Source organism: Marmota monax, unplaced genomic scaffold (genome assembly GCF_021218885.2).
Source record: "Marmota monax isolate L192 unplaced genomic scaffold, Marmota_monax_Labrador192_F-V1.1 WCK01_AAM20220418_F8-fsc00215, whole genome shotgun sequence".
NCBI lineage: Eukaryota > Metazoa > Chordata > Mammalia > Rodentia > Sciuridae > Marmota > Marmota monax.
The window spans coordinates 932,829-959,451 of NW_026695214.1; the positions used below are offsets into that span (position 1 = coordinate 932,829).

General features: G+C 49.8%; 1 protein-coding gene across 10 annotated transcripts; it reads right to left on the bottom strand.

Annotated features, from left to right (window-relative positions):
• Positions 1-1,537: 1,537 nt before the first annotated feature.
• Positions 1,538-26,623, bottom strand: LOC124084051 (zinc finger protein 264). 10 transcript variants are annotated; one of them, XM_046430942.2, is made up of 9 exons: positions 26,395-26,615; positions 25,034-25,160; positions 22,995-23,090; positions 4,722-4,761; positions 4,311-4,502; positions 3,877-4,015; positions 2,798-2,946; positions 1,997-2,171; positions 1,538-1,813 (listed from the first exon to the last, which is right to left on the bottom strand). In XM_046430942.2, exons 1-9 carry the CDS (start codon positions 26,404-26,406, stop codon positions 1,643-1,645), a joined length of 1,101 nt encoding a protein of 366 aa, XP_046286898.1. In that variant the 5' UTR covers positions 26,407-26,615; the 3' UTR covers positions 1,538-1,642. The 10 variants fall into 10 exon arrangements, 6 of the variants coding, with proteins under 6 accessions (XP_046286898.1, XP_046286900.1, XP_058430722.1 ...); XM_046430944.2 differs by lacking the exons at positions 22,995-23,090; positions 25,034-25,160; positions 26,395-26,615 and adding exons at positions 13,382-13,478; positions 17,402-17,583; XM_058574739.1 differs by lacking the exons at positions 22,995-23,090; positions 25,034-25,160; positions 26,395-26,615 and adding an exon at positions 4,957-17,583.

A 26,623-nucleotide genomic window follows, 5' to 3' on the forward strand; every position in this document is an offset into this window, starting at 1 on the left:
TGGAAGCCTCCAGAACGGTAAGCCAAAGCATACCCTCGCTCTTCTCATGTTTTCGGGGGCCCTTTTAAAAAGGTAAACCAAGGTACCAGCATCTGGTGGCCAGGGTTGAGGCCCTAGTGATTTTGCTTTCTTTATAAGCCTGCCCAAAGCAGTGATGAGTCCATTCTCTTCGGATGTGGAAACTGCAGGGTCCATACAGCCAGCCAGCTCCTTTTCAAAAAATCACCAAGTGTTGAATCGAAACATAAACTCAAGAAAACGGATAGGATTAGGCTGGAAAGCAGAGGTGCAAGCTCTGAGGATGCAGACTGTAAGCCAGCGTCCCGGAGCTGCTGCTGAGGACTCAGGGGGAGCTGCTCACCTGAGGCAGAGGGCCAGGAGGACCTGACTGCTTTCTGGTACCAGAGAGTTCAACCCCAGGGGCACTCAGCCACTGAGCTGCATCCCCAGCCCCATCTTGTATGTTATTTAGAGACAGGGTCTCACTGAGTTGCTTAGCACCTCACCCTTGCTGAGGCTGGCTTTGAACCCGTGATCCTCCCGTCTCAGCCTCCTGAGCTGCTGGGATTACAGACGTGCTCCACTGTGCCTGGCCCTTGACTGTGGCCTTTACTCCTGATTGCAGGGGTGGCTTGGAACCCAGGGCCTCCTGCACGGTGGACAAGCATCCTACCACCGAGCTACAGCCCCCAGCCGGCTTTTCTTCTCTATCATCTGCATGATTGACACTGGTACTTCCCGTCATACCAGGAATCATCCTACGTTGGCTGGACACGGCCACAGGGGAGACCCTGCTCAAGGCAAACTGTCACAAGGACCGCTGGCGGAAGTGATGGCTGCACTGTACAGGAAACACCCTGGACCTCACAGCTGGGTCTGGAGGTGGACTCAGGTGTGGTCAGCTTCTCACAGAGGCACAGAGGCTGCCACGTGGGACTGTGGACAAGTCTGGAAGGGGACACTGAGATTGCTGCAGGCACAGTGACAGACCTCAGAAGAGAAGCTGTGTTTGCTACTAGAGATGATGCAGGACAGGGGGCTGGGGCCCGGGTTCAATCCTCAGCACCACATACAAACAAAGATGTTGTGCCCGCCGAAAACTAAAAAAAAAAAAATATTAAAAAATTCTCTCTCTCTCCCTTTCCTTCTCCCTCTCTCTCTAAAAAAAAAAAAAGAGATGATGCAGGACGGAGTGCCTGTGGGTGCATTTGGGAATCCTGTGGCCCTGGAATGCAGTGAACTACTTTTACTTCAAAAATGGCAGCACACCAGGTGCCTCCAGAGGGTGAAGCTTTGGTGTGATGATGGTCCCTGTTACAAATGTCCTGAAAACATGGGGAATAGTTGAGAGGAGGAACCACTGATAGGCAGCAGGTTGGGAACCTCCAGGGCCTTTATCAGAAGTTATCCACCAGAGCTCAAGGAGAACCCTGCCACCATCTCCAAGGCCAAGAGGGCCCCATCTCGGGCAGTTTTCCTGATTCCAAAAAAATAAAGACTCTGCCCAGTTGTGCATCATCGCACACAACCAAATAGCCCTTGTAGTAAATGACTCAAGTCTTTATTAATTAGCATCCTATATTTAAAAAGACAAACGAGGAAGCCTTCCCTGGGTGCACAGGAAGGACAGAGGTAGATGGGCTCAGGAAGCCTTCTGAGCACCGGGAGGCAACACCCCCCATGAGTGCGCCTTCACCCAGGGGTGCTCCAGGACCTGAGCCAGGGGAAGCCGCTCTGAGGGCTGGTATCTCAGAAGCTTGGAGACAAAGTCCTGGGCCCCCTCGGGCATGGAGGGGGGAAACGTCACATCCACCTGATGAGGCCAAGGAGAAACAAGGGAAGTCTGGTTCATTTCTTTGCTCCATGTTCTCTGTGCCTCTTTGAGGCACTCCTCGGGACCGTAGCAGGTGACCTCATGTGTGTGCCCCAGTCCCCCCAGGCTCAGCAGCTGCCCCCACCCAGCTCCCCGTATATGCCCGCTGTGTGGCCATCCCACCTTGAGGATGCGCCTCTGGGTCTCGCTCTGAGAGGGGCTCTCAAAGGGTGGCCGTCCCACCAGCAGCTCGTAGCAGAGCACCCCGAGGCACCACAGGTCCACCTTCTCATTGTAGGTCCTGCCTTCCACTATTTCTGGGGGCAAGTAGTCCAGAGTCCCACACATAGTCTGTCTCCTGGTGGAGGGAGAGGGGAGCACTGAGCAGAGGCCCAGATCAGAGAAATCCTGGAAGTCCCTGCCCAAGCACCGGGGTTTGAAGACACCAATGTTTAACATGGACCAAGGTACAGAGAAAGAAGGACCGGGACCATAACAATGTGTGTTGAAATTCATGCAATCATTTAGCTCATGATCCAGAACGCTTTCACAAAAATATTCTCAGCATCAAGAAACAGAGTGATGGTACATTAAGGACCCAGTGAATGGATTCTAATCTATTCATACAGAACAATGCACTGCTGGAAGTATGGGCAATGGTCCATAAGTTATTAGGTATTTACATGAAATCTTATTGCTAAAGTCATACATTAACAAAGATCAGAAAATAAAAGTTCCAGTTGGGCCACAATAAGTCATTAAGTTGCAGTACTGGGGATTGAACCCAGAGACCCTCTACCACCCAGCTACATCTCCAGCCCAGGAAATATTGGACCATTTTTCTACTTTAAAATGGCAGTGTTCAGGTACAAACCCAGGTTTGTATCTGGGTCTTACATTTGCAATGAATTCAACTGGACCACTCTTCACTGGCACCCGGGGCCCACCCAACCTCGGGGCCCACCCAACCGCGATCTGACCTACCTGAGGGAGGGGGCGTGCACAGACCAGCCAAAGTCTGCAATCTTCACCTCACCCATCAGCCCCAGCAGCAGATTCTCTGGCTTAATGTCCCTGTGAATCACCTTCTTGTTGTGGCAGTATGTCAGGGCGTCTGCCAACTCCTCCATTATCTGTGAACAAAGTGAAGGCATCTGAAAGGCAAGCCTTCCACACTTCCCATCAGACAGAATGCTCCTCGTGAACCTTGGGAGTGCAGAGGAATCTTGCTCTTGGCAACTCACCCCAATACCACCTTTTAGTGGCACCAGAGGTCCAGTTTGGGAAGGGGAAAGGACGGATGTTGAACTGGACAGGTCCTATTGCCCTCCCACAGCAAGTAGCCAGACAGAACCTCCACTGAGCCAATCACCATCTCCCAAAACACTTGAGTCCTGACCAAGGGAATAGGAGGATCAGGAGGCAACAAAGACTCATTCATCCTGACAGCAAGCGGCCCAGCCACCACTGTTGGCATGGCCATGGCTGTGGGTCCTGTCCTGGTGCCCTCTAGAAATCTCCCGTTACTGCTGGGCACAGTGGTGCATGCCTGTAATCCCAGAGGCTCTGGGGGCTGAGGCAGGTAGAGAATGAGTTCAAAGCCAGCCTCAGCAATGGTGAGGCACTAAGCAACTCAGTGAGACCCTGTGTCTAAATGAAATACAAAACAGCGCTGGGGATGTGGCTCAGTGGTTGAGTGCCCCTGAGTTCAATTCTCAGAATCCATTCCCCCTCTCCCAATACAAAAACAAAAACAAAAAAACTTCTAGTTATGAGTTCCATACATTTATTTAGTAAATCCCTCATAGCCTTTCAATAAGTGTTTTTGGCTCCTTATATTTGTACAAGATGGAGTTAGATGTTCAGAGACTCAACGCAACATAATATTCTGGATACACATAGGGTAATTAAAGTATCAAAATGTGAGGATTATTCACTATCTAAAATTCTCAGAATAAAATTCAGAAATCAACTTAAACGGCAATCTGACCAGCCACAGAGCCCCCACGCCCCACCACAGGCCGGCAGTGAGCCCAAGGCCCCCAGAGCCCAGGCCCCCTCACCGTGGCTGTGCGCTGCTCATCCAAGGGGCCCCTTCTCTGCAGCAAGTGGTAGAGCTCACCCCTGGGAGCAAACTCCAGAATCAGGTATATCCGGCGAGAGTCATAGAAATAGTTGTAGAGGCGTAGGATGTTCGGGTGTCTGCAGGAGGGACAGAGGGTGGGTCAAACTTCTCCCTGAGCCCAAAACTGCTGCTATCACCAGTGACTGGTCACACAAGGGGCAAACTGTGCTGGGCTCAGGGACGGTAGTCAGGATCGGGATGTCCACCCAGGGAGGAAACTTTATATGGTTGAACTGGAATGAGCAGCACAGAAAAATCAAGGCCAAGGGCTTACTTGGGGGCAGTGGGAAAGGCCGGGTTGGGATGTGCAGCAGGAAGGGGAAACAGGTGTAGAGAGCCAGCGTGAGAGGCGCAGGCAGAGCCTGTCCTTACCGCAGGTGCGCCTGGATCTCGACTTCCCTGCGCAGCTGGTGCTCCAGTCCCGCCTTCTCGATCTGGGACTTGAAGAGGACCTTCAGGGCCACGATGAAATGGTTCTCCTTCAGTCGAGCCAGGCAGACGTTCCCAAATCTGCCCTTGCCCAGAGGACGCCCGATTTCAAGGTCATAGATTGTGAAGGGCTTCCTAAGTGGACAGGAAGAAAGGAGCCCCAGTTCTGCAGGTGGAGGGGAGTAAGGGGCCCGAGGTCCTCTTCCCGGTCTTGAGGGCCCAGCCAGGGGTGTTTGCTTGGAAACCAGCAGCGCACGTCCAGGCGCCGACCCTCCACTCCACTCGCCCAGGCCGAGCTTGGCGCCCTCGGAAGCCCCTCCATTCCCCTTCCAGACGCCAAGGCTAAGCACTCACACGGCGGGGGTTCCGGGTTGCGTCTGGCCCACTGCAGCTCCTGGGAGGGGAGATGGGGAGGGGGGGAGATGGGGAGGGAGGGGGGGAGATGGGGAGGGAGGGGGGGAGATGGGGAGGGAGGGAGGGCACGGGGGCAGGGAAAGAGAGGGGTGTCAAACTCTTTCTTCAGCGCACCCAGCCCTCCAGGGGCTGGCCCTTGGGCCCCTGCCCACAGGTTCCGCTGCTCCCCCCTCACCGCCTCCGGGTGGATGCTGATACGGATGAGGGGGAGCCAGGGCCCTCCTGAGCCCTTTGGAGTTGGCGGCCGGGGTGCATACGGTTGTGAAAAGCGGCCACGAGGAAACACGAAAGTAAGCAAGAGGTAAGTGGCGGGAAGTCCTGACCAGCTGGGCAGTAGGCCTTTTATAGCCGTCCCCAGACTCCAGGGCGGGCCGATAAGGTTCCTCATTCCCACTGGTCGAAATCTCTGACGCCATCGGCAGCGTGCCCAATGAAGACAGGAGTTGGGCGTGTCTATCAGAGCATGGGCCAATGAGGCGGAACAGGCGGGCTAAGCAGGGGCGGGGCCAGGGTGAGGCTGAGGCAGGGCAGGCTCAAGCGCACGTGCGGGTCTGAGGCAGTCACCCTGGGGGTGCAAGTATCAGGCCGCCAGGTCCTGGTCTCGGTGTCTTTGCGAACCCTGTAACGTTTGCAATTTTGGTCTCAAATGTAGGAAAAGCAGAACATATTTGGCAAGTATGGAGGCTTCCAAGAACATTCGAAATTGAATATTTTTAGGCGGGAAATGGGATATGTCGTTTATACTTGAAAAAAAAAAATCTCCGTAACCAATAGACAGAGCCTGCGAGTGAGGGTGTGTCACTCGTGTTGGGGAAAGATGGGTAAAACCGCTCGCTCTCTACCAAGAAAACAAATGTCGTAGAGAAATGAAGCTCTCGCGTGGTTTGGGTGGCGCGGGCCGGGTGGCATATTGCTGTTTGGTGCTGCAGGTTGAACCCGGCCCCGCGCTGCTGGGCAAGCTCTCTTACCACTCAACTACATGCCCGGCCCTTTCTCAGACTTGGGCTTGCTGAATTGCTGCGGCCAGCCTTAATCTTGTGATCTTCCTGCCTGGACTTCCAGATTAGCTGGGATTACGGGTGTCATCCCACCTACCCAATTTAAGAAAAGTTGTATTATTGAACAACACTAGATCAGAATGTGATTCACATCACCGGCTATACAGTAAGACACTGCAAAGACAGAGTAAAACCTCACCCTTCATATGCCCAAGCAGACCATTATATGCTGTTTTCGAAATACATAATGGTCTTCAAGTGAGGGGACATGTCAGGAGTTGCCACACAGTTCATCCTAACTTACCTTGTGACTCTTGAGTTAATTTGGCTTCAGAGGGGAAAAGAAACTTCTTTGTTTACAATAGTAGGTAGTTTGCAACTTGGATCAAGGTACCCAGGGAAGTCAGGCTCCTTCCCTCCCACAGAACCTGGGAGATGGGGTGCTGTCTACCTCCATGTTTATGTGCCAGAGATGGAAGACTCTCTGGGTTGCAAAACTGGTAGGAGGTTTCTAACAAGATTCACAGTTACTCTGGAGGCTGCGGAAGGAGGATTTAACAAGACCCTCAGCAACTTTTAGAGACTCTTGTCTTCAAATAAAATATAAAAAGGGCTGGGGATGTAGCTCCATGGTAAAGTGCTCCTGGGTTCAATCCCTAGTACAGGAAAAAAAAAATTAGTCTCACAGTTGCAGAGACAGAATTCAAGTGGCAGGGATCCTTTTTTTTTTTTTTTTTTTTTTAATTTATCTTTTAGTTTTCAGCGGACACAACATCTTTGTTTGAATGTGGTGCTGAGGATCGAACCCGGGCCGCACGCATGCCAGGCGAGCGCGATACTGCTTGGGCCACATCCCCAGCCCAGTGGCAGGGATTCTAATGCAGAGGGTCAGGTGTTTGTGTGTGAGTGTGGGTGGTGCTGAGGATGGAACCCAGGGCCTCCAATGCCCTGTGCTGCTGAACTACACCCCAGCCCTCACTTATTCATTGAGATGGGGTCTCACTATGTTGCCAACACCTGTGCTCAAAAGATCCCCCTGCCTCAGCCTCCTGAGTAGCTGGGACCTCAGGTGCAGGGCACAGCTCAAGTGGGAACCATTTACTGACCTTAATTAAGTCTCGTGGACAGCCCACTGGCTGACAGCAGGCATTGGTGTACGGGTCTAGAGCACCATACAAGGTCAGGATTGGGGAGATAAAGCTAGGTGTTGGTAGGCAAAGCAGACCAGGGACTTAGAAATTCCAGCATGACATAGGTGGCCAGCCATGGATGAGCCAGCAGGGAAAAGACGGAGTGACCTAGGAGAAGGATGCACAGAACCAAGGAAAGAGTTATGTCAAGAATGGAGGGAGTGGTCAGCAGGATGGAATCCTGCCCACAGCCCAAGAAACACAAGGAGATAGGATTTCTTTATGTGAAGTCTCTTCCTACCTTGGCCAGGAACTTCCGTAGCCACCCTACAGGTAAGAGCAGTGACAGGAAATACCCACAGTCTGACTACTGGATCCTCCCTGCACGACAATCCTCTGCTCCAAGCAGGCAAGACAAGCTGCCCACTTGACCTAGCTGAGACCATGCCACTGTTAAGATGTCCAACACCCTGTGTGTGGGAGCTGCTGCTAGGGGTGGACCCAGGGCCTTGTGTGTGCTAGTGAGCTACACCCCAGCCAAGACTGAAAATCCTTAGCCCCCAGAACACAGTGACATCATCACTAGACCTTGCAGGAGGCACTAGCTTCCCACAGCTGAGGCAGGACAGCCATCCTCAGATGCTTCCAGCAAGTGTCTGCAGAGGGCCTCTCAGCTGGGGTCAATGACTCCCTCTCAGACATAAAACCAACAGACCCACGAGTGTCTGCAATAATGTCCTTTAAAGTTATCTGCATTTAATGATGCAGGAACTGTTATGAGTGTCATATTCCTTAGTTCTCCGCTGAAGCCAAGGCTTCAGATAGCAGCAGTAAAGGGAGTTTCAGTATAAACCATGGAAATACACCTCGCCCCCTGGCCACTCTGTCTTCACAGACAAAGGCAAGTGGAGGGAGAATTCAGGTCAGACCATTCGCAGCCATTCGTGTGTATCACACACATGCACACAGTAGGTACACACACACTGGGCACACACATACAGGTACACACGTGTACCAGCACCAAGTCCTTCTCTCAGCAGTGTCCTCTGTACCTTGTAACTAAACTAAATCCTGTCCCGGTGGTTTGTAACAAGTTCCACTGTGGCTTGGATTTTTTATTACAACAGTTATATGCGTCTTCATCTCGAAATTAAGATCTTCATTTTTCACTGAAGGAAACAGTACTTGCTTAAAGTGACAGACACCCGAACATACACAGTGCTTTAGTATCACTTGGGTCTCTGTGAGGAGAAGTCACAGTGGGGCCAGAGACCACCACCCTGCAGCTCACAGGGTGAGCCTTGGTGGCAGCTTGGGACTGAGATGTTGGGAGGCTTCCCACAGCTCCAGAGAAGGCAGCTTTGTGTGGCCAGGTCTTTTGTGGAAACATGGGACTCACAATGAACACCAGAACCCTTCGGGAGGTCCAGAGTCTGGTATGTGCTGGACAGAGGACAGTGTGCCCAACACTCACCCTGGCAGGGGTTTCCCAACAGGCTTCCCAGGAGACATTTCTCACATGCTAGCCCAGTCCCAGGTGACATGCCAACAAGGCCCATCTGTGACCCCACTGAGGCAGGACGAGAAGGACACTCTGGCTCTCTGGACATTGCCCCGGGAGGCTCTTTGCTCTGTGGGGTTTGCTATGTCTCCTCTGGCTGTGATAAAAGTCACAGCTGCGAGTGTGACAGAATCCTGAGTCCTGGGTCTTTCCAAGATCAATAAACCTAGAGGTGATCTTCCAGTACTCCCACTGTCATTCATCACGACCTCTACAACTGTGTACTTCCTGTCCCTGCTGGTATGCCTCAAGGTCAACCTGTCACACATGGTGACACTTTGAAGGACAAAATTCCTAAACACAAGCTGCTGTGCATGTGGCCGGCACCAAACATACCTGAACGGCAGGGGCAGGGGCAGGATGTGGGACACTGAGGGAGGGGAGGGGCGCAGTGCGCCCGGTGTGGCAATGGGGCTGAAGCTGGGAGCTCAGAGAGGTCTTCACTCCAAACAGCACACCTGGTCTGGACCCGTCATGGCTTCTCGACCCCCTCCCTCCCACACCTCTATTTCCACTTATGACAGACAATGCCACCACAAAGACCGAATCTGGTTGACCTCACCCAACCTGAAGAGATGGCCCAAATACACCATCAAACAGGAACAGCCGGCTCCAGATGAGTGAGTGGCATGTTAAAGACAGAAATGGCACAGTGGCCACGCCTGTCACCCCAGCAGCTCAGGAAACTGAGGCAGGAGGATCTCGAGTTCAAAGCCAGCCTCAGCACCTTAGCAAGGCCCTCAGCAACTCAGTGAGACCTGTCTCTATATTAAAAAAAAGGAGGGGGGGGGGCAGACTGAGGATGTGGCAGTGTTTAATCACCACCCTTGGGTTTAATCCCTTCTGCCAGGAAAACAAAAAACAAAAAACCACCCAAACCCCCTACAGAACAGTGACTAGAAGAACAAAGACCCTCCCCACGAGTGGAGACCCAGGAAACGGGCAGGGCTGGGAGCCTGCAGCACATTAAGTGGCCTCCAGTCCCCAGACTCCAGCTGCCTGTCTGTGTAGCCCTGGCCACCTCCACTCTCTGTGCCTAATGGTCCTGGCCAGGAAACGTGCCAGAGTGGTGGTCGAGAGGCAAGAGCTGAGGTGCGCACAGCACTCGGCCCACAAGAGGCACGCAGGCACGACCAGCCCACCTGGAAACAGGGCCCAGGCAGGCTGCAGAGCCCTGGAGCGCAAGGGAAGACACTGAGGCAGGAGAGGACCGAGGCCCAGGCGGGGCCAGCACTGCAAAGACGCAACAGAGAAGGGGACAAAGAGCACTTGGGAGCCTCAAGTCAGGTGAAGGTGCCCAGAGTGAAGGGAGCGTGAGGGCATGGGGACAAGTAGGCCACAGACCGCTACAGGGGCCAAGCCTGTGAGAGAAAGAAGGTGAAGGAAACGTCACGTTCCGAGGGCCGACAGGGCAGCCCAGACCTTGGATGAGGCCGCAGAGCTGAGCTCACTGGACTGTGGGGAAAGCACCCAGTTACCAGGCGGCTGGCCAGCACCGCAGGCCAGGAACAGAAACTGGAGGTGAGCCTGACCCAGAGGACCCGATTTTCCCTAAGACTTTTGCCTTGGTCAAGCAAGAAGACAGTTGGATCAAAGTGAGTGACCACAACACATGGAACGACAGCAGCTTCTTCCAAAGACTGTGGCACAGTGACAGAAAGGGCTGGCGGGTCCTCAAAGACCACCTCCCTGATCTCCCCAGATCTGGGACCTCAGAACCAACCTGGCAAGCCCAGCTCTGGGAATGAGCCTTCCAGCAGAGAGAACAGACACCGAGACAGTCTGACCCAATGGGAGCATGCCCTGGGGCTCTTCACGACACAGCGGCCAGCACCCCTTCTGCAGCAGCCTGTGGAGGTCCTCAGAAGGGTGGGCTTGGATCAAGCCTTGTTTCCTCCAGCTTGAAATCACCATGAGGTTCCGAGTTCAGACCGCACCACAGGACGACCTGCACGCAGGGTGCTTTCTTGGTGCGTCCACTGATTTCTTATTTCTAAACTCTCCCCCAGGGCAGCGTTGTTTGGGGTGGGTGAAAGTGTTTACCCCTCCATCTCATGGACCCCTCGAACACTCAGTGTTCCACAACACAGCTGGAGGACCACGACCTGGATGAAGGGACGACAAGTGCCTCATAAAGGGCTTAAATGACATTAAGATTTTACTTGGAAGAGTGGTCGAAGGGAGCTGAGGGTTTCCAGGCACAGAAGTCCTCATTCTGAGGCCCACCAGCTGCAGGTTCACACCTTCACTTCTCACAGGTGTTCTCTTCTCTAAATTAGCACATTTTAGAGATCGGTGGTCATCACTGTGGCCTACTTGAACGTCCATAAAAGTATAATTTGATTAATTTCATGACATTTATCCATGTCTCTTTTTTGTACTGAGGATGGAACCCAGAGGTGCTTAACCACTGAGCCACATCCAAAGCCCTTTTTTATTTTATATTTTATTTAAAGACAGGGTCTCACCAAGTTGCTGAGGCTGGCTTTGAACTTACGATCCTCCTGACTGAGCCTCCTGAGCCACTGGGATTACAGGCAGGCACCACTATGCTGAACTTACCCACGTTCTTTAGCTAGAGTCTGTACTTCCAGTTGCTCTTTGAAGGACTCAATCCTAAAGGACCCCAGCTGGGACGCACTGGCTCGTGACACACTTCCATCTCCTGTGTATCCATACTCCTGTGTGGCCCTAGGACCCCTGAGGATCCCTGAAGAGTTGCCTCCCTGGAGCACAACCTTGTGGGTGGGCAGAGTCCCTTTTCTCTACTGCATGAGTACCGCGGCCAACAGTCCTGTATAGATGGGTGCCTGTATAGAAAGTCTGTCTGCGTAGCCAACTTCCATCCTGTCCTGTCCTAACCCTATCATGTTACTCTTAGTCTTTGCTCCAAGCAAATACGACATCTCCCTTGCCTCCTACCCTTCACCTGATATAAGCCCTATTATGGAATTCTGGGTCATCCATGGTTTTTCAAACTAACATCTACAATAGTTTTTTTCTTTCTCCCAGAGTTCCTTTAGGTCATTTCTTTCCACTGCTGTCCCATCTCTGCTAAGACATTTAGATGCTGGATCTGGGAATCAATGTTGGACAACCAGATTCCTATTTGGGAGATGAACTTGACAACGTCCCACTCTGGTCCTGGTCATCTTTCACTACAGGACTACCTCAGAACTGCAGTGGTATCTGGTCAGGAGCTCTGGTGACCAGCGGTACTAATCACAAGCCACAAAGCAACTCCAAACATTCCACATCACACACGCGATCAAACTTCCGAACCCCACAGACAAGGAACAACGTTTGAACCCAGCTTGACAGAAATGACAACCTGCAATAAAATAATGGTCTACACGGAAGGGGACTCCTTATCTGAAGCTGAAGTGAACAATCAGAAGAGAAAAAAGAAAGGAAAAAACCAAAGTGGACAGTGGAACGGAGAGGCTTACCCAGGGCCAGGCCTGTGGAGCCCAGATCCTCTCTCTCACAAAAACGTCCCTCAGAAACAGAAGAACACGAAGAAAACTAGCGGTCACTAGCAGAACTACCCCAGAAAAAAAGCCCAGGACACTCACCAAACAGAAGGGAAGACCACCTGGGATCTGGAGAAAAACCAACAGCCTGGGTATCGGGGGCAGGAACACTCTCACGCCTGTCGGGCACGTCTGACCGCCAAGTCAGAAAGCACATCTCCCAATATGGCGCAGAGCATCCGAAGAGAAACAAAGAAAACCTAACAGGCAACGACAGGGGCTATACAGAATGTAAACTGCGAATACCATGAAATTGTGGCAAATTAAATACACACCTTCAGATACCTTACATCGCCTAAAAAAAACACACTAACCTACAAGAAAAGAGAACCCACCCTCCACCAAGAAAAACAATAAAAAAGAAAGGACAATAAATAGGGAACACAAACAAATTAAAATGGCAGATAAAAGCATTAACATCAGTAGTCATTTTAAATTGTCTAAATATACAAATTGTCAGAAATATCCAAAATAAATGAAAAAGCATGATGCAAGCGTATACTGTTCATAAGAAGCTCACTTCAAATGACAGACATGGCTAAAAATCCAAATAAAATGTAAACTAAACAAACATTAAAAAAATACAGTAATGATGACACAAAACAGATTAAATCAAGATTAAAGACACTAAACAGAAGTCAGCCAAGAAAACTCACAGTGGCATAAAAGGACATTACCCAGTGGTAAAGGGTCAATAAATGATGACAGCGGTCTTCAACATATGTGCCCAGCCACAGAGCACTGAGCTACGTGATATAAACCCTGACAGAATTTAAGGGAGGAAAAGTCTTCCTGTCCTCCTCGGGCCCAAGTGCCACTGCAAAGTGACAGACCCCAAGGAGGCGGACCTACAGAGGGGACGTGGGGTCCCAGGGCACCCCTCCTCCCTCTGCATGCTGTCTGCCGGGGTGAGCAGCTCTGTTCTACCACAGGCTCTCTGCCGTGAGGCATTCCCGCACCAGAGGCCCCAAACAAGAGCCAAGCAACCATGGACCGAGACTTCAAGATCATGAGCCAGAGAAACCTCCCTCCTTTCAGATCATCTCACACATTCTGACCCAGGGACAGAAATCTAATGCAGAATACACAATCCCCCAATTACAGTTCAAGACATCAATCAACAGGACTCTCTCAGCAACTGATAGAAATGCGACACAAGTTCTCCTCTCTGAGACTCGATCATGTGAAATATGAGAGGGACAACGATGTAAATCTAGAGGAAAAGCAGAGGAATGAGGGTCTTCTCCCCAGCTGGGCCTGGGACCTCCCAGCACTGCAGCGGTGAGCAACTCCAACAAGAGCAGCCGCCATCTGAGAGGCAAGACGCCACACCAGGCCAGGAAAGAGGGGTGGGAGCCCTGAGGTTCGAGGGCCTGACCTGGAAGCTGAACTCCACAAAAGTCTCTGCAAGACTGGAGGTCTTGGAAGGAGGTCCTGGAAGCGATGTCAAGATGGAAAATGTCAAATCCAGGGCCCTGTGAAAGGCCAGAGTAGGTGAAAGTCAACCAGAGGTTTAAACAAAGACAAGCTGAAACAATTCAAGCTATCTTATATTGGATATCTGACTTAAAATCCTCAATAAAGTTTTACAAAGAAAACTACACTGGACAAAGATTTAAAACAAAAAACAAATACTAGTCAGAAAATCAGCTAAGACACAGAATATCTGAATGCCATCATCAACAGGACAAGCAGACATGTACAGACACTCTAGCCAAGGGAAGCAGAACACAGGCTCATCTCAGGCAGCACACCTAACAGGATGGACCATGTGCTGGTTCATAAAAATAAAAACAAAACAAAACAAACAAACAACAACAACAAAACCCAGGTCAAATGTAAAACAATCAGAAATCAGTAACAGCAGGAAATATGTGAAATACTAGGAAATTAAACAGCATACTTCTAAATAATTATGAATCAGAGACTAAGTCTCAAAAGGAATCAAGAAAGTTCAGAATTGAGGGGCTGGGGGTGTGGCCCAGTAGGATAACACTTGCCCCACATGAGGGTCTGGGCTCCATAAGCAACACACACACACACACACACACAGAGAAATGAAAAAAGAAATTTCAGTATTGAATGAAATAATAGTTCTATGAGGGAAATTTACAGAATTAACTGCTCACATTGGAAAACTGAAAAGCCTCAAGTCAATAATCACTCCCACATAAGAAAATTGCTAAGAGCCAACACAAGGAAACCAAGTAGAAGAAAAGATATAATAATGCACATCAGAGCAGAAACGAGTGAATTAACAGAAACAGAAAAAAGAAAAAAAAATCAACAACCCAAAGTGCTGATTAATTTGAAAGGACCAAGAAGACACATGTGCTCTGTGTCTAAGATAAATGATAGATTATCTAAGACTGATGAAGATCAAAAGAGAACAGAAGATGGCCCAGTGGTCCCACCTGTAATCCCAGCGTCCTGTGGGAAGCGCAAGCAGGAGGATGGCTTAAGAGCAAGGGCAACCTATTCCTGCAGTCAACAAAAGGGTATTAAGGAAATACTTGCAACAATAAGAGAAATAAATTAGAAAACTTACATGAAACAGATATAGCTCAGTGATAAAGCACATGCCTAGCATGGGCAAGCCTCTAGGTTCAGATACCAGCACCACACCAAAAAAAAAAAAAAAAAAATTCAAAACTTATCTCCCATGAAGTGCTTTGAGTACTTTTATACCTAATAAAATAAACAAGTAACCTAAAAGCCTAAAAAAAAGAAATCTTAGCACAACAGTTTACTACAGAATGCTATCAACCATCACAAGAATAAATGACACTAATTAAACATACAGTCCAGTACACGCCAGCCAGGCACAGTGGCGCACAACTGTTATCCCAGCTATTCAGGAGGCTGAGGCAGGATGATCCCAAGTTCAAGGCCAGCCAGGGCAACTTGGCCAGACCCTGTCTTTACAAAACCAAAATAATACAAAAAACAAGGATTAGCTAAGTAACAGAGTGTCCCTGGGTTCAACCCCCAGTACTGTGGGGGTGGGGGAGTAATACACACACACACACACACACACATACATATATATGTCATTATCACTCAAAAAATTAGAAGAGGGACATGAAAAAATAGAGAAAAACTTCCTCACCAAATTACAAAAAAATGGAATGATGTCATATGACATATAAAAAGAATTATAGGGCTGGGGTTGTGGCTCAGTGGTAGAGTGCTTGCCTAGCATATGTGAGATGCTGGGTTTCATTCTCAGCACCACATAAAAATAAGTGAATAAATAAAAGGTTCATCAGCAACTAAAAATACATATATAAAAGAATTATACTCCACAAACAGTGGTTTATTCTGAGAATGCAGGCTGGTTCAATATTCAAACTCTTACTTTTGATCCTTGTGCCTTAGCTTCCTGAGTTGCTGATGATTATAGGCGTACACACTATGCCTGGCTCAATATTCCAAATTCTTGTCAATGTAATACATTATATCAATAAGATATAGAAGAAACATCACACGATCCTATCATTTGATATAAAAAAGGCATTTGACAAAATTCATAATGACGAAACCTCAGAACACTGGGAACAGAGGGACATTTTCTGTGTCTGAGGATACAGCCTAATGGTGGGGAGTGTGCCTAGCATGCAAGGCCCTGGCAATCACAACCAGCCTGTCTCTCCACAGCAACGACAAGCAACGTTTGTACGTAACAAGGAAAAACTCAACGTTTCTGCTCTGGTCTGAAGGACCAGGCAAGGATGGCTTTCATTCCTCATGTGGGAAACCCTCGCTTATGCCCTAACCACACAAAAGTAGCGAATATGCTACTGAGATCAGGAGGAAGAAATAGAGTGATTTGCAGAGAACATTATTAGGTGGGAAATCCCTAAGATTCTGTGAAAAAAATGAGCTAGAAATAATTAGTTAAGCAAGGTTGCACAATGGCAAAACAGTGCACAAGGACATCATCATTCTGCATATTCTCAAATGTCATGTGAAAACTGAAAATTCACAGCAACACCAAACAAACATTAAAACAACCAAACATGAACAAAAAGCCCTAGATATGAGCCCTAACAGAAATGTGCAGGGTTTATAAATGCTAAAAGTTATAAAACACTCATGAAGTAAATGTGGAAATCTTAAATAGACACACATTATATTCATGAACTGAAAGACCCAACACACCACATGGATGGATTCTCAATAAACTGATCATCGGATTTAATTTCTATGAAAAGTCTACCAAGACTTTTTTGGTAATATTGACAAACTTATCCTAAAACGAATATGGAAAAAGTTAAAGGAACTAGAAATGCTAAATCAGTTTTAAATAATAGAGAAATCACTTTACGCAGTTTGAAGAACTATCATACAGCTGTAACAATCAATACACAGAAACCAAGAAAATGTCCACAAGTTAGGTTTTTAAAACCACAGAAAGAATCAGGAGAAATGGCACATGCCAATAATCCCTGCTCCTGAGATTCAGGAGGACCACAAGTTGAAGGCCACCCTGGGTAACTCAGCAAGACCCTGATGATACAAAACTTAAAGGAAGGAAGGAAGGAAGGAAAAGAAAAAGGGATCTGGGTATAGCTCCATGACAGAGCACTTGCCTAGCACGTGGGAGCCCTGGGATCGATCTCCAGAACCAAACCCTCCAAGATAAATTGAAAAACTATGTGAAAAAGGGTTTGTTGTTTTTAAAAAACCGTCAGCCCTTAAATAGTCTTAGCTGGTACCACAGTACATTAGTATGTGAATTCTTTTTTTTCTTTTTTGGTGGTGGTGGGGTACCAGGGATTAAACTGAGGGGCACTCGACCACTGAACCACATTTCCAGCCCTATTTTGTATTTTATTTAGAGACAGGGTCTCACTGAGTTGCGTAGCACCTCGCTTTTGCTGAGGCTGACTTTGAACTCGCAATCCTCCTGCCTCGGCTTCCTGAGCTGCTGGGACAGGCATGCACCACCAGCCCAGCTTCATATATGAATTCTTTTTTAAAAATATTTTTTAGTTGTAGATGATAGACACATTCCTTTATTTTACTTACTTAAGCACTTATGTGGTGCTGCGAACCCAGTGCCTCACATGTGCCAGGCAAGCGCTCTACCACTGAGCCCCAGCCCAGCCCCCTCACTCGTGAGTTCTTATTGCCTTAAATACACAGCACTTCATGGCTCAAGCCCCTCATTTCTCATAGAGCCATGGTCCTCAGGAGTACAGAAACACCACGGAACACAGAAGGCATACAATGACATTTCCAGACTCCCCCAACTAACTTTCCTGATATTCAATACCAATAAGACACACACACAAAGTCAAGGCCTTTTACCTCTGAAACTACACACCCCTTGCCCCAGATAATCTAAGAAATTAATGATAAAGTGCCACAGCTTAGTAGAAAATTCTGAAAACACCTGTGTTTGCATTTCATCTTCTTCTACATCCCTCCTTTTAGAAACAGTTCCTGAGATAACACTGCACTGTAAACGAGGAGGAAGGCGCAGCTGAAGGTCGTCCTGTGTGCTTGAAACCACTAGTTCTCTCCTGGGTGAACTCTCAACCCATTTCCAACTGAGTCTTCAGGTGACACATGACATTCCTCACAGTGAAGACACCTGAGGGGTTTCTCTTTGGCATGAACGATCACAGGCTGAGGACGATGTTTCCTCTGGCAGTAGATTTCTCTTGGTGGTTATATTCAAAAAGTCCTTTCCCACAAGGAGTTCTCGGAGGGTGACGGAGGCATGAGCACTTGGGAAAGGGGGCCCCTCCTCTGCTGCGCTGACAGGGTTTCTCCCACGGTGCATCCTCTGGTGCTGGGTGAGGGATGAGCTGCGGCTGAAGGCCTTTCCGCACTCGCTGCACTTATAGGGCTTCTCTCCAGTGTGGATGATGGCATGCCGGATGAGGTTTGTGCTCCAGCAGAAGGATTTCCCACACTCGATGCATTCATAGGGCTTCTCCCCACTGTGAATCCGCTTGTGCCTCGTGAGGCCTGACATGCGGGCAAAGGCCTTCCCACACTGCACACACTCGTAGGGCTTCTCCCCAGTGTGGATGCTGAAGTGGCGAATGAGGTCTTTTCGATTGCTAAAGGCTTTCCCACATTCTTTGCACTCAAAGGGTTTTTCTCCAGTGTGGGCCCTTTTATGTAAAATGTACGTAGAGCAGTGGGTGAAGGCCTTCCCACACTCACTGCACACGAAGGGCTTCTCCCCGGTGTGGATGCGCTGGTGCCTCTTGAGGTAGGACCTGTGGTTGAAGGCCTTCCCACACTCGAGGCACTCGAAGGGCTTCTCCCCGGTGTGGATGACGTAGTGGTGGATCAGGGCCGCGCTCTCCAGGAAGGCCTTCCCACACTCGCTGCACTCGTAGGGCTCCCTGCCCGTGTGAGTCTGCTGGTGCCACAGGAGGTAGGACCTGTGCTTGAAGACCTGGCCACACTCAAAACACTCATAGGGATTCTCCCCACCATGGACCACATAGTGCCTGAGGAAACCTCCCCTGTGCCGGAAGACCTGCCCACACTCAGTGCACACAAAGGACTTCTCTCCAGTGTGTCTCCTGCTGTGCAAGACAAAATTGGAGCGGTGGGTGAAGGCCTTCCCACACTCGCTGCACTTGTAGGGCTTCTCCCCACTGTGGATGCGCTGGTGCTGGGTGAGGTAGGACCTGCGGTTGAAGGCCTTCCCACACTCTGTGCACTCGTAGGGCCTCTCTCCCGTGTGGATCATCTGGTGCTGCAGGAGGTGTGTGCTCTTGATGAAGGTCTTCCCACACTCCGTGCACTCATAGGGCTTCACTCCAGAGTGGATTTTCTCATGTCCAGCAAGAAGGTGTTTCTTGTTAAACACCTTCCCACATTCACTGCATTTGAAGATGTTTTCCTCCTCTTCCTGTACCATCCTTGAATGTGTGTCCTTGGCTGCCCCTGAACCACCAGGTTTAGGGATACTTTTCCCAGGAAGCCTCTCCTGCAGCTCTACACCTGGTCTCAAGAGTCCTTCCTGCACTGCTGATGGCCCATCCTGACCTCTGGCTGCCACCACCTGGGAGCACCCTGAGGCCCCTTGTGTTAACAGTCCCTGGAGTGAGGCACCCTCAGACAAGGCTGGCTCACAAGTAGTAGGTTCGGTGGCCTGAGGTTTTCCACTGTCACCTGAAAGAAAATTCAACACACAACAGGGCCTGTTAATAACAACACAGAAGGACAAGATCCTCACTTCAGTGAAAACATGGAACTCAAAACACAGCCTCTCTGTCCACTCTGTTACCTCTGAACCTTAGGTTTGAACATCTTTCTTCCTGGCCCTTGGACCCCAAACACCTTGAAAGGGAGACCTGGGGAGAGGTCAGTCAGCACACAGAGGGTCTGCAGTGGAGTGCATAGAGTGTGGGAAGACCTTCATCAAGAGCAGGCATCTCCTGCAGCACCAGATGATCCACATGGGGGAGAGGCCCTACAACTGCAGCCTGCACATGGCTAGGGAAACCGTGTGGGGTAAGCTTCCTCTAACCAACGCCATCCTGTGTTGTTCCAGGGACACCAGGAAAGCGAAAGGAACATGGCCCACGTAGAAGACAGGAAGTGTGTGATGAGAAATCACAGCAAAAAATCATGTCTGGTATTTGATCAACATAAAACCTCAAACACTAGGCATTTCTAGAATTCCTGTTTCAAATCATGGTGGGCTTCCAGGATTACAAGTGACAGTTTACGCAAACAGTTAACTCAATCTGGACCCCTAAACAATTTATCCTAAAGAGATGACTTAGGGAAAGATCTGTCCACACCAGAAAGACAAAACATGTCTGATGGAGGGCTTAAGACACAACATGTAAGCTGGACCTCAGTTGAGAGAAGCAGGAGACTGAGCCACATGGTGGGTGATTCCATCAACTGAGCTTAGTCAGTAAGTGTCAATGAAAACCTGGGCACGCAGGCTCTGGTGAGTTTCCTGGGTTACCAACACCCAGGCACATACTGCTATGTGTTACAGTTAGCTATCTGGCCATTGTGGCCAAAACACCCAACAATAACAACTTAAGAGAAAGAAGATTTTATTGGGCCCTTTGATGGAGAAAATTTTAACACTGCATATAAAGACATTGAGGTCTACATCAACAAAGAATTAATATAAACTGATGACTCTCCCCAAATCCATGAGGGACTGGCACAAAGACAATGAGACTAGCAATGAAGAAAGAACAAAAGCTCAGAGACCCATTTACACATACGGAGGTCTGGTGGATGGAGAAGAAAGCATGGCAGCTCAATGTGAGGAGGAGAGCTGTTCCCTGAACAGAGCACTAAAATTATCTATCCCCATGGGAACTGACAGTGAAAGCACTAATATCTCATAATATGTTCTGAACCAAACTAAGATCAGCAAAACCTAAGTAGTGAATGATTACATCAGGATAAAACATGTTTTACATAAGACAAAGTGATTAGTCCTATACAGAAAGCCATGAGTTAGACTTTATTGAAACGAAGACCTTGGCCAGGCATGGCTGCACGTGCCTATAATCCCAGTGTCTAGGGAGGCTGAGGCAAGAGTATGGCAAATTCAAAGCCAGCCCCATGAAGCCCTAAGCAACTTAATGAGACCCTGTCTCAAAATGAAAATTAAAAACGGGCTGGGGGTGTGGGTCAGTGGTTAATCACCTCTGGGTTCAATCTCTGGAACCAAAAATAAATAAATAAATAAAAAAATAAAACCTATATGAAATCAAAGACACATTAAAGAGAGCCACAAAAAGAGAAATATAACTACAAAAATATATTTGTAGCTTATACAATTGATAAACAGTAAGTATGACCAGGAACATACAAAGAATCCCTATAAACAAAAAGAGAAAAGCAAACTAAAATTTATCCATGGAAGAATTATATATCATTATTTTGTGCCAACTTAATGGCAAAAATTGAGCAATTTGCTTATGAAATACTGGACAAGAAATACGTTGATAGAATCCACCATTTTTTCCTGAAGAGCAAATTGGTATAGGTCCTTTATAAACAGTAAAAATGATCATACACCTGGGTGTAGGGTGCACACCTGTAATCCCAGCAGCTCAGGAGACTGAGGCAGGAGGATCACAAGTTCAAGGCTAGCCTCAGCAACTTAGCAAGACCCTAAGCAATTTGGTTAGACCAAAATAAAAAATAAAAGAAAGGGCTGAGAATGTGGTTCAGTGGCAAAGTGCCCCTGGGTTTAATCCCCGGTACCAAAAAGTAAAAAGAATGATCCCACAAACTTCAATGACTGTGGTCTCAAATCCAATCATTTTAATCCTAGATTCATTATTAAAAATGCCCCTACACATGTGAAGATGATCAATAAATTGGAAAACTTACAGCTTTACTGCTTAGGAGCATAAAAACATGTAAACAATTAAATACACAGAAAAGGAATGAACGTACGAATATAGTGTAAATTACGAACATTTGTTTAATTTTCAAATATAAGGAACTTGAATAACATATTTTTATTTGGAGAAAGAATGAAATAGAAAATTATAAGGAAAAAAAAAAGGCATAGAAGAATATCCACGGAAAGCTGTGAGCACAGGAACTGGCTATGGCCAGGGCAGGAGCTCGTCCATCAGGAGAAGAGAAGCCACAGAGCCTGAGACGCATGTGTGTGGGCTGAAAGTCCAGCAGTACTGAGAGGGACGCGTCATCTCCAACCTGAACATGTGCCGACACGGCAGCGACCTATGCCGGAACCTTATGCCTGGCAAACGGCAACTGTCTGGACGGCTGAGGTCAGGACCGAGGGAGACACCCTGCAGTCTAACCTGCGTGGGTGGCAGACCGGTCACTGGCGCTTGGGAAGTGAAGTGAGCAAGACCAAGCTTTCATTCTTAGGCTCTTCAGATACACAAGTGGAGAGGCAAGGCCAACAGGGGAGAAGGTGACTCTGAGGGGCTGGGGGGACACTGCACAAGGACCCCCGTGCTGACTCAGCAGGCCAAGGGACAAACAGACGGCACAGACCATGACTCTGCCATGGCACCAGCCAACCCACAGACGGCAACAGTGCCTCAAAAGCCCAAATGTGGAACACAGCCAGCCAAGTCTCCTTGACAAAGCAGGAGAAGCAGGAAGACAGGGGCAGTGTCTGCTGGTGTCTGACACTCAGGTCCAGTGGAAGGCGAGGTGGCAAGGAGGACAGGCAGAACACAGCTGGAGAAGAAAATTGGCAGAGAAAAGCCCCCTTCCTCAGGCTTCAGAGGAAATATGAGGCATTCTCATTGGCTCGACTAACATGAGATGAACAATAAAGCTTACTTTCAAGGAGCCCTTTGCTATACTTGGACGCTGCTGTTCTGTGTTCACGCAGCAGGTGACAAATCTTTCCAGATACAACCCAACGCCTGAGACTACAGTGACTGCACATTTGAGGACTACCCGAAGGGAGTGGACTGAAATGTCAATCACACCGTCAGTTCTCCCTGAACACACAGCTCAGCCACTTATCCCAGCACACGGACCCAACTGTGGCCAATGCCTAGCTCCCTAGGATGGAACATGAGGGGACTGGTGTCCCTGGAAGGGGGAATAGTGGAAAAACCATAAGACAACAGGCTGATGAGAGAAAGAACCTGTAGAGCCCCATGCCCCACGCAGACCTGGGGACAGTGAAGATCACAGCTACACATGCTGAGCCGCTGAGCCTTGTACCAACTCAATCACCCTCATGTACAAACCACGAGAGTCTTTGACCTTGCCAGGTAGGGCCTCAGAGCTGATGACAGCCAAGCCAGGTTTCATGACCACACAGTTGGAGCCCTGGCCAGGTGTTAGCTCACCAACCTCACTCTTTCCCAGGACCTGGAACAAGCTGATGGGTTTGGCTGACCAGAGGAGTACAGGTCAAAGGGCAACATGGCTACAAAACCCAGAGGCCACAGTACGATGCTTCCCAAGAGATACTGAGGTCAGTGTCTTCCCTGCCTCAAGCCTGCAGGGCCTCCACTAGCCAAGGTCATGGCTCCTACCTGGACAGGTGCTCTGAAAGAGGTCTATCATCACTGTCCACAACTGCTGCCCGTGCTCCAGCTGGAAGATCAGCTCAGGTTTGGGAACAGGATACCCTATTCAGGGACAAAAGAAAAAAAAAAAAAAGGGGAGAAACATGGATTTTGTGAAAAGCAGTAAACACCCTCCATCTCCTTCAGGCCTCAAGCCCAGCAGCCGGTCCTTAGGATGAAGCCTCTCCCACCAGAACAAACAGAAAACTGACACGTGACCTGGAACAAGGCTGGCCATCCACACTGGATGACCACTGTGCCCCAGTATGCACTCAGAAGCTGGCACATATCGGGGCTAACCACGTCCACAGGACTAGGCAAGCAGGTTGAATGCACTGGGTCAGCTCAAACCTGAACAATATTTAAGCAGTAATTTAGGGGAAAACAGACATCTAAAATCTCTCTCCACTCAGAGCAAAGGTATGTGTATTAGTCAGTTTTCCTTTCCTCATCTAATGCCTAACTCTTGGCAATGAAAACAACAGAGGTCTACTTAGCACACGGTTTTGGAGATTTCACATCCAACTCAGGCAAATTAACGCAGATTAATCTTTTCCAAGGGCAGTGCCGACAACGACCCTATGACCTTCCACCTGAGTCCCACCTCTGTACTTTCCCGCTCTGGTGAAAGGGGATCAGCAAGTGTCAGGGAAAGGGGCTGGGCTAGATTCAGCTCTAAACCCAGACTTTTCATTCAACAAATCTCAGTGGCAGGAAAAAGGTCCTCAAGGGACTGCTTGTCCAGGGCATGTCTCCAGACCAGATTAGTCCTCAAGAATGGCTTCTCCAGGGGTCTCCTGATGGCAGGTGAGGGGGTGTCTGTGCTTCCTCTCATACAGGTCCAACCTCCGCCAACTGATTTTTAGGTCCCGTGTGCAGTGGTGATCTGTCCTGTGCATTACAAGGACGCTCAGCAGCACCCAGGTCTCCACCCACTAAATGCCAGTAATACCCCCAACCCAACGTAAAAACCAAGAACATCTTCCCACGTCACCCCATGTGTGCGGAAGGGCTCCCCACTTGAGAGCCTCTGGCTTAGGAGGAGAGAAATAAATACAGGGAGATGGGAGAAGCAGCATGTGATGGGGGCGGGGCCTCCTGGAGACTGTGCTCAGGAAGGCTCTGGTGAGCAGATGCTGAGAAAGGGCAGCAGAGTGGAACGCTGCCTCACCCTGAGCACACCACAGCACAAGGAGAAAACTGCAGTGCTGTCCTGCGGCAGGCAGGAGGGCAGGGGAGGAAGGGCAGGAAGTTGCAAAGACTGGAGTGTGGGGAGTCTGAGCCGGAGCACCAAAGGTGAGCGAAGGTCGGCTGGGTTAGAGAGGACTCCTTATTGTTAAGAATTTACGTATCTAATTCTATCAAACCCCTTCCCAGCAAAGATCGCATCCCACACCACCCTGCACACTGGGCTACTGGGGACACCTGATCCAACCCTGCTCCTAAGTCAGACTCCCCACTGAAAGATGGCATAAAAAAGAACCACAGACTGGGGCCAATCTACGCTGGGCACCGAGTGAGAGGCTGAGGGAAGGATGGCTCATGGTTGCCATTTGCTACCTCAAGGGTGTCCCACAAAAGCCAGCAGCAAATAAGGAAAAATACAAACATGCAGACAATAGGACCAGGAATCTGGTGGTCACACACAGCAAGGACCAGAAGGCCACTCATGCTGCAAACTGGCTCAGGAAGAAAAGGCCCTTGTTTGGATATGGTGGCAGGAGCCAGGAGAAATTGTGGTGGTCTTCAGGTTCTCCCTTGAAACCTCACCTTGGGTCCTGAAAGCCTCCCCATTCCTTCCACTGTCGCCTTCTCCACAGCACCCTGGGAGCCCAAGGGCCCTACTTCCACTGCCCAGAGAGACTCAGGACACCAGACAGGAAGAGGTGAGTCTAGTAAATGACTGAAGCCCTGGGAAGAAGGCTGGATCCAGAGGCTTCTGGAGCAGCCAGGGTGGAGTGAAGGAGGCAGCAGGTCCGCTGCATGCTGGAGGTGGAAGGCCTTACCCAGTGAGACCAGGAGCCCACAGTTCTCCAGCATCACCTCCTGGTACAAGGTCCTCTGAGCTGGGTTCAGTTGTCTCCACTCCTCCTGGGTGAAAGTCACAGCTACATCCTCGAAGGTCACAGACCCCTGGAAAGTCAAACACAGGGAACACTGTTGGTCGTGAGGCTATTCCAAGAGACAGGAGAGTCTGTTTCACTGAAAAACATGCAAAGAGATCAAGGCCTAAATCACATGGTGTTTCCCAAGGGCCATGCTCCATGCTGGGCCGGAGAAGGAAGGAGGAGCTGCTTCAACATAATACCATGTAAGGGAAAGATGCTGCTTATGAAGAACAGTCAATGGGATCAACCTCTGCACTGTGAGATGTAGAGAGAAGGGCTCTAGGACATCAGAGGAGCGAGGAAACGATGATAATGACCCCACCAGTGCAATCTGCATCTTCCTGGTGCAGGCAGGTGCTGCCCCAGGCTGAGAACATTCTGTGTTCAAATGACTGCCAGTCCCCAGCTCAAAGTCAGATCCACAGAGTCTGAATCCAAACATCAAAACTGTCACTTCCTATTTTTTCTGCTTAAGAGACTTCTATCCTTTCTGAGCCTACATTTTTAGATCAGGAAAACAGATCCCACTTGACCAGTTACTGTTGTGAGACTTTAAGACAAATTCTCCACTGTTTAGTGTTTTGGGAGGGGATTTTCTCATCCTTCCACAGTGCCTCACCTCCTCTCATCAACCTTAATATCACAGTAAGTGACCTGGGGCTTAAGAAGCTTCACCAATTCACATATCTTACCACCAGAGGCAGAATACAACAGGTGACTCTGGTCCAAGTTCGGCGTGGAACCCTGACAGGTCTTCAGGTCAGAGCGGCTCTAATGCGCTGCGGTTGTGCAGCACGTCCACCCGTTACTGATCCTAAGTATGTTTAAGTCATTCTGGGAAACAGTTAACGCACACGTGGACCGAGGAGGCAGAGCCTTCCGCCCTCACCAGACAGCACCGGGAGCGTTGGCATCCACCTGGAGACAGGGCCGAGGCCGGCTTCCACGTCCCTGGGCGCTCTGGGCCTGTCAGACGCCAGGGACACGCCAGTTACCGAGCACCTTTCCCCCTGCTAGACGCCGACGGCCCTGCCCCAGAGCAGGGACTTCAGGACCCGGGCGCACGGGGCAAAGGGCCACCGGCCCTCCGCGGGCACTGGCCCTCCGACCTCGGGCTGCTCTCGGGCGGGGCACGTCTCCTCTCCGCGGACGCCCTCCCCTCGCCCGGCCCAGGCGACCGGAGCCAGGAGGCCGGTGCTCACCGCCGTGTCCGAGCCCGCCCTCCTCCGGAGCCGCACCGTGGGGCCGCTTGCACTCACCCGCGCGGCCATCGCGGGCCCACGGCGCGCTCCGGACCCGGCGGCCGGGCAGCTCCCGGGAACGGCGCGCCGGCCCGGCGACCCTGTGACCGCCCCGGTGCTGAGGACGGGCGAGGCGAGGCCCGCGGGCGGCCAGGACTCACGCCGCAGGCGGACCGGCCGAGGGACGGTGCCTGTGGCGCCGCGTCCGCAGGACAAGACCGGAACTCCAGACCCCCAGGCCTCGGAG

Excerpts from the sequence above, each read along its gene's own strand:
- LOC124084051 (XM_046430940.2), bottom strand. Across the intron at positions 23,091-25,033 it reads TGGGCTCCTGGTCTCACTGG|GGTATCCTGTTCCCAAACCT; the intron begins GTAAGGCCTTCC and ends GTCCCTGAATAG. Across the intron at positions 19,147-22,994 it reads CTTTCAGAGCACCTGTCCAG|GTGACAGTGGAAAACCTCAG; the intron begins GTAGGAGCCATG and ends ATTTTCTTTCAG.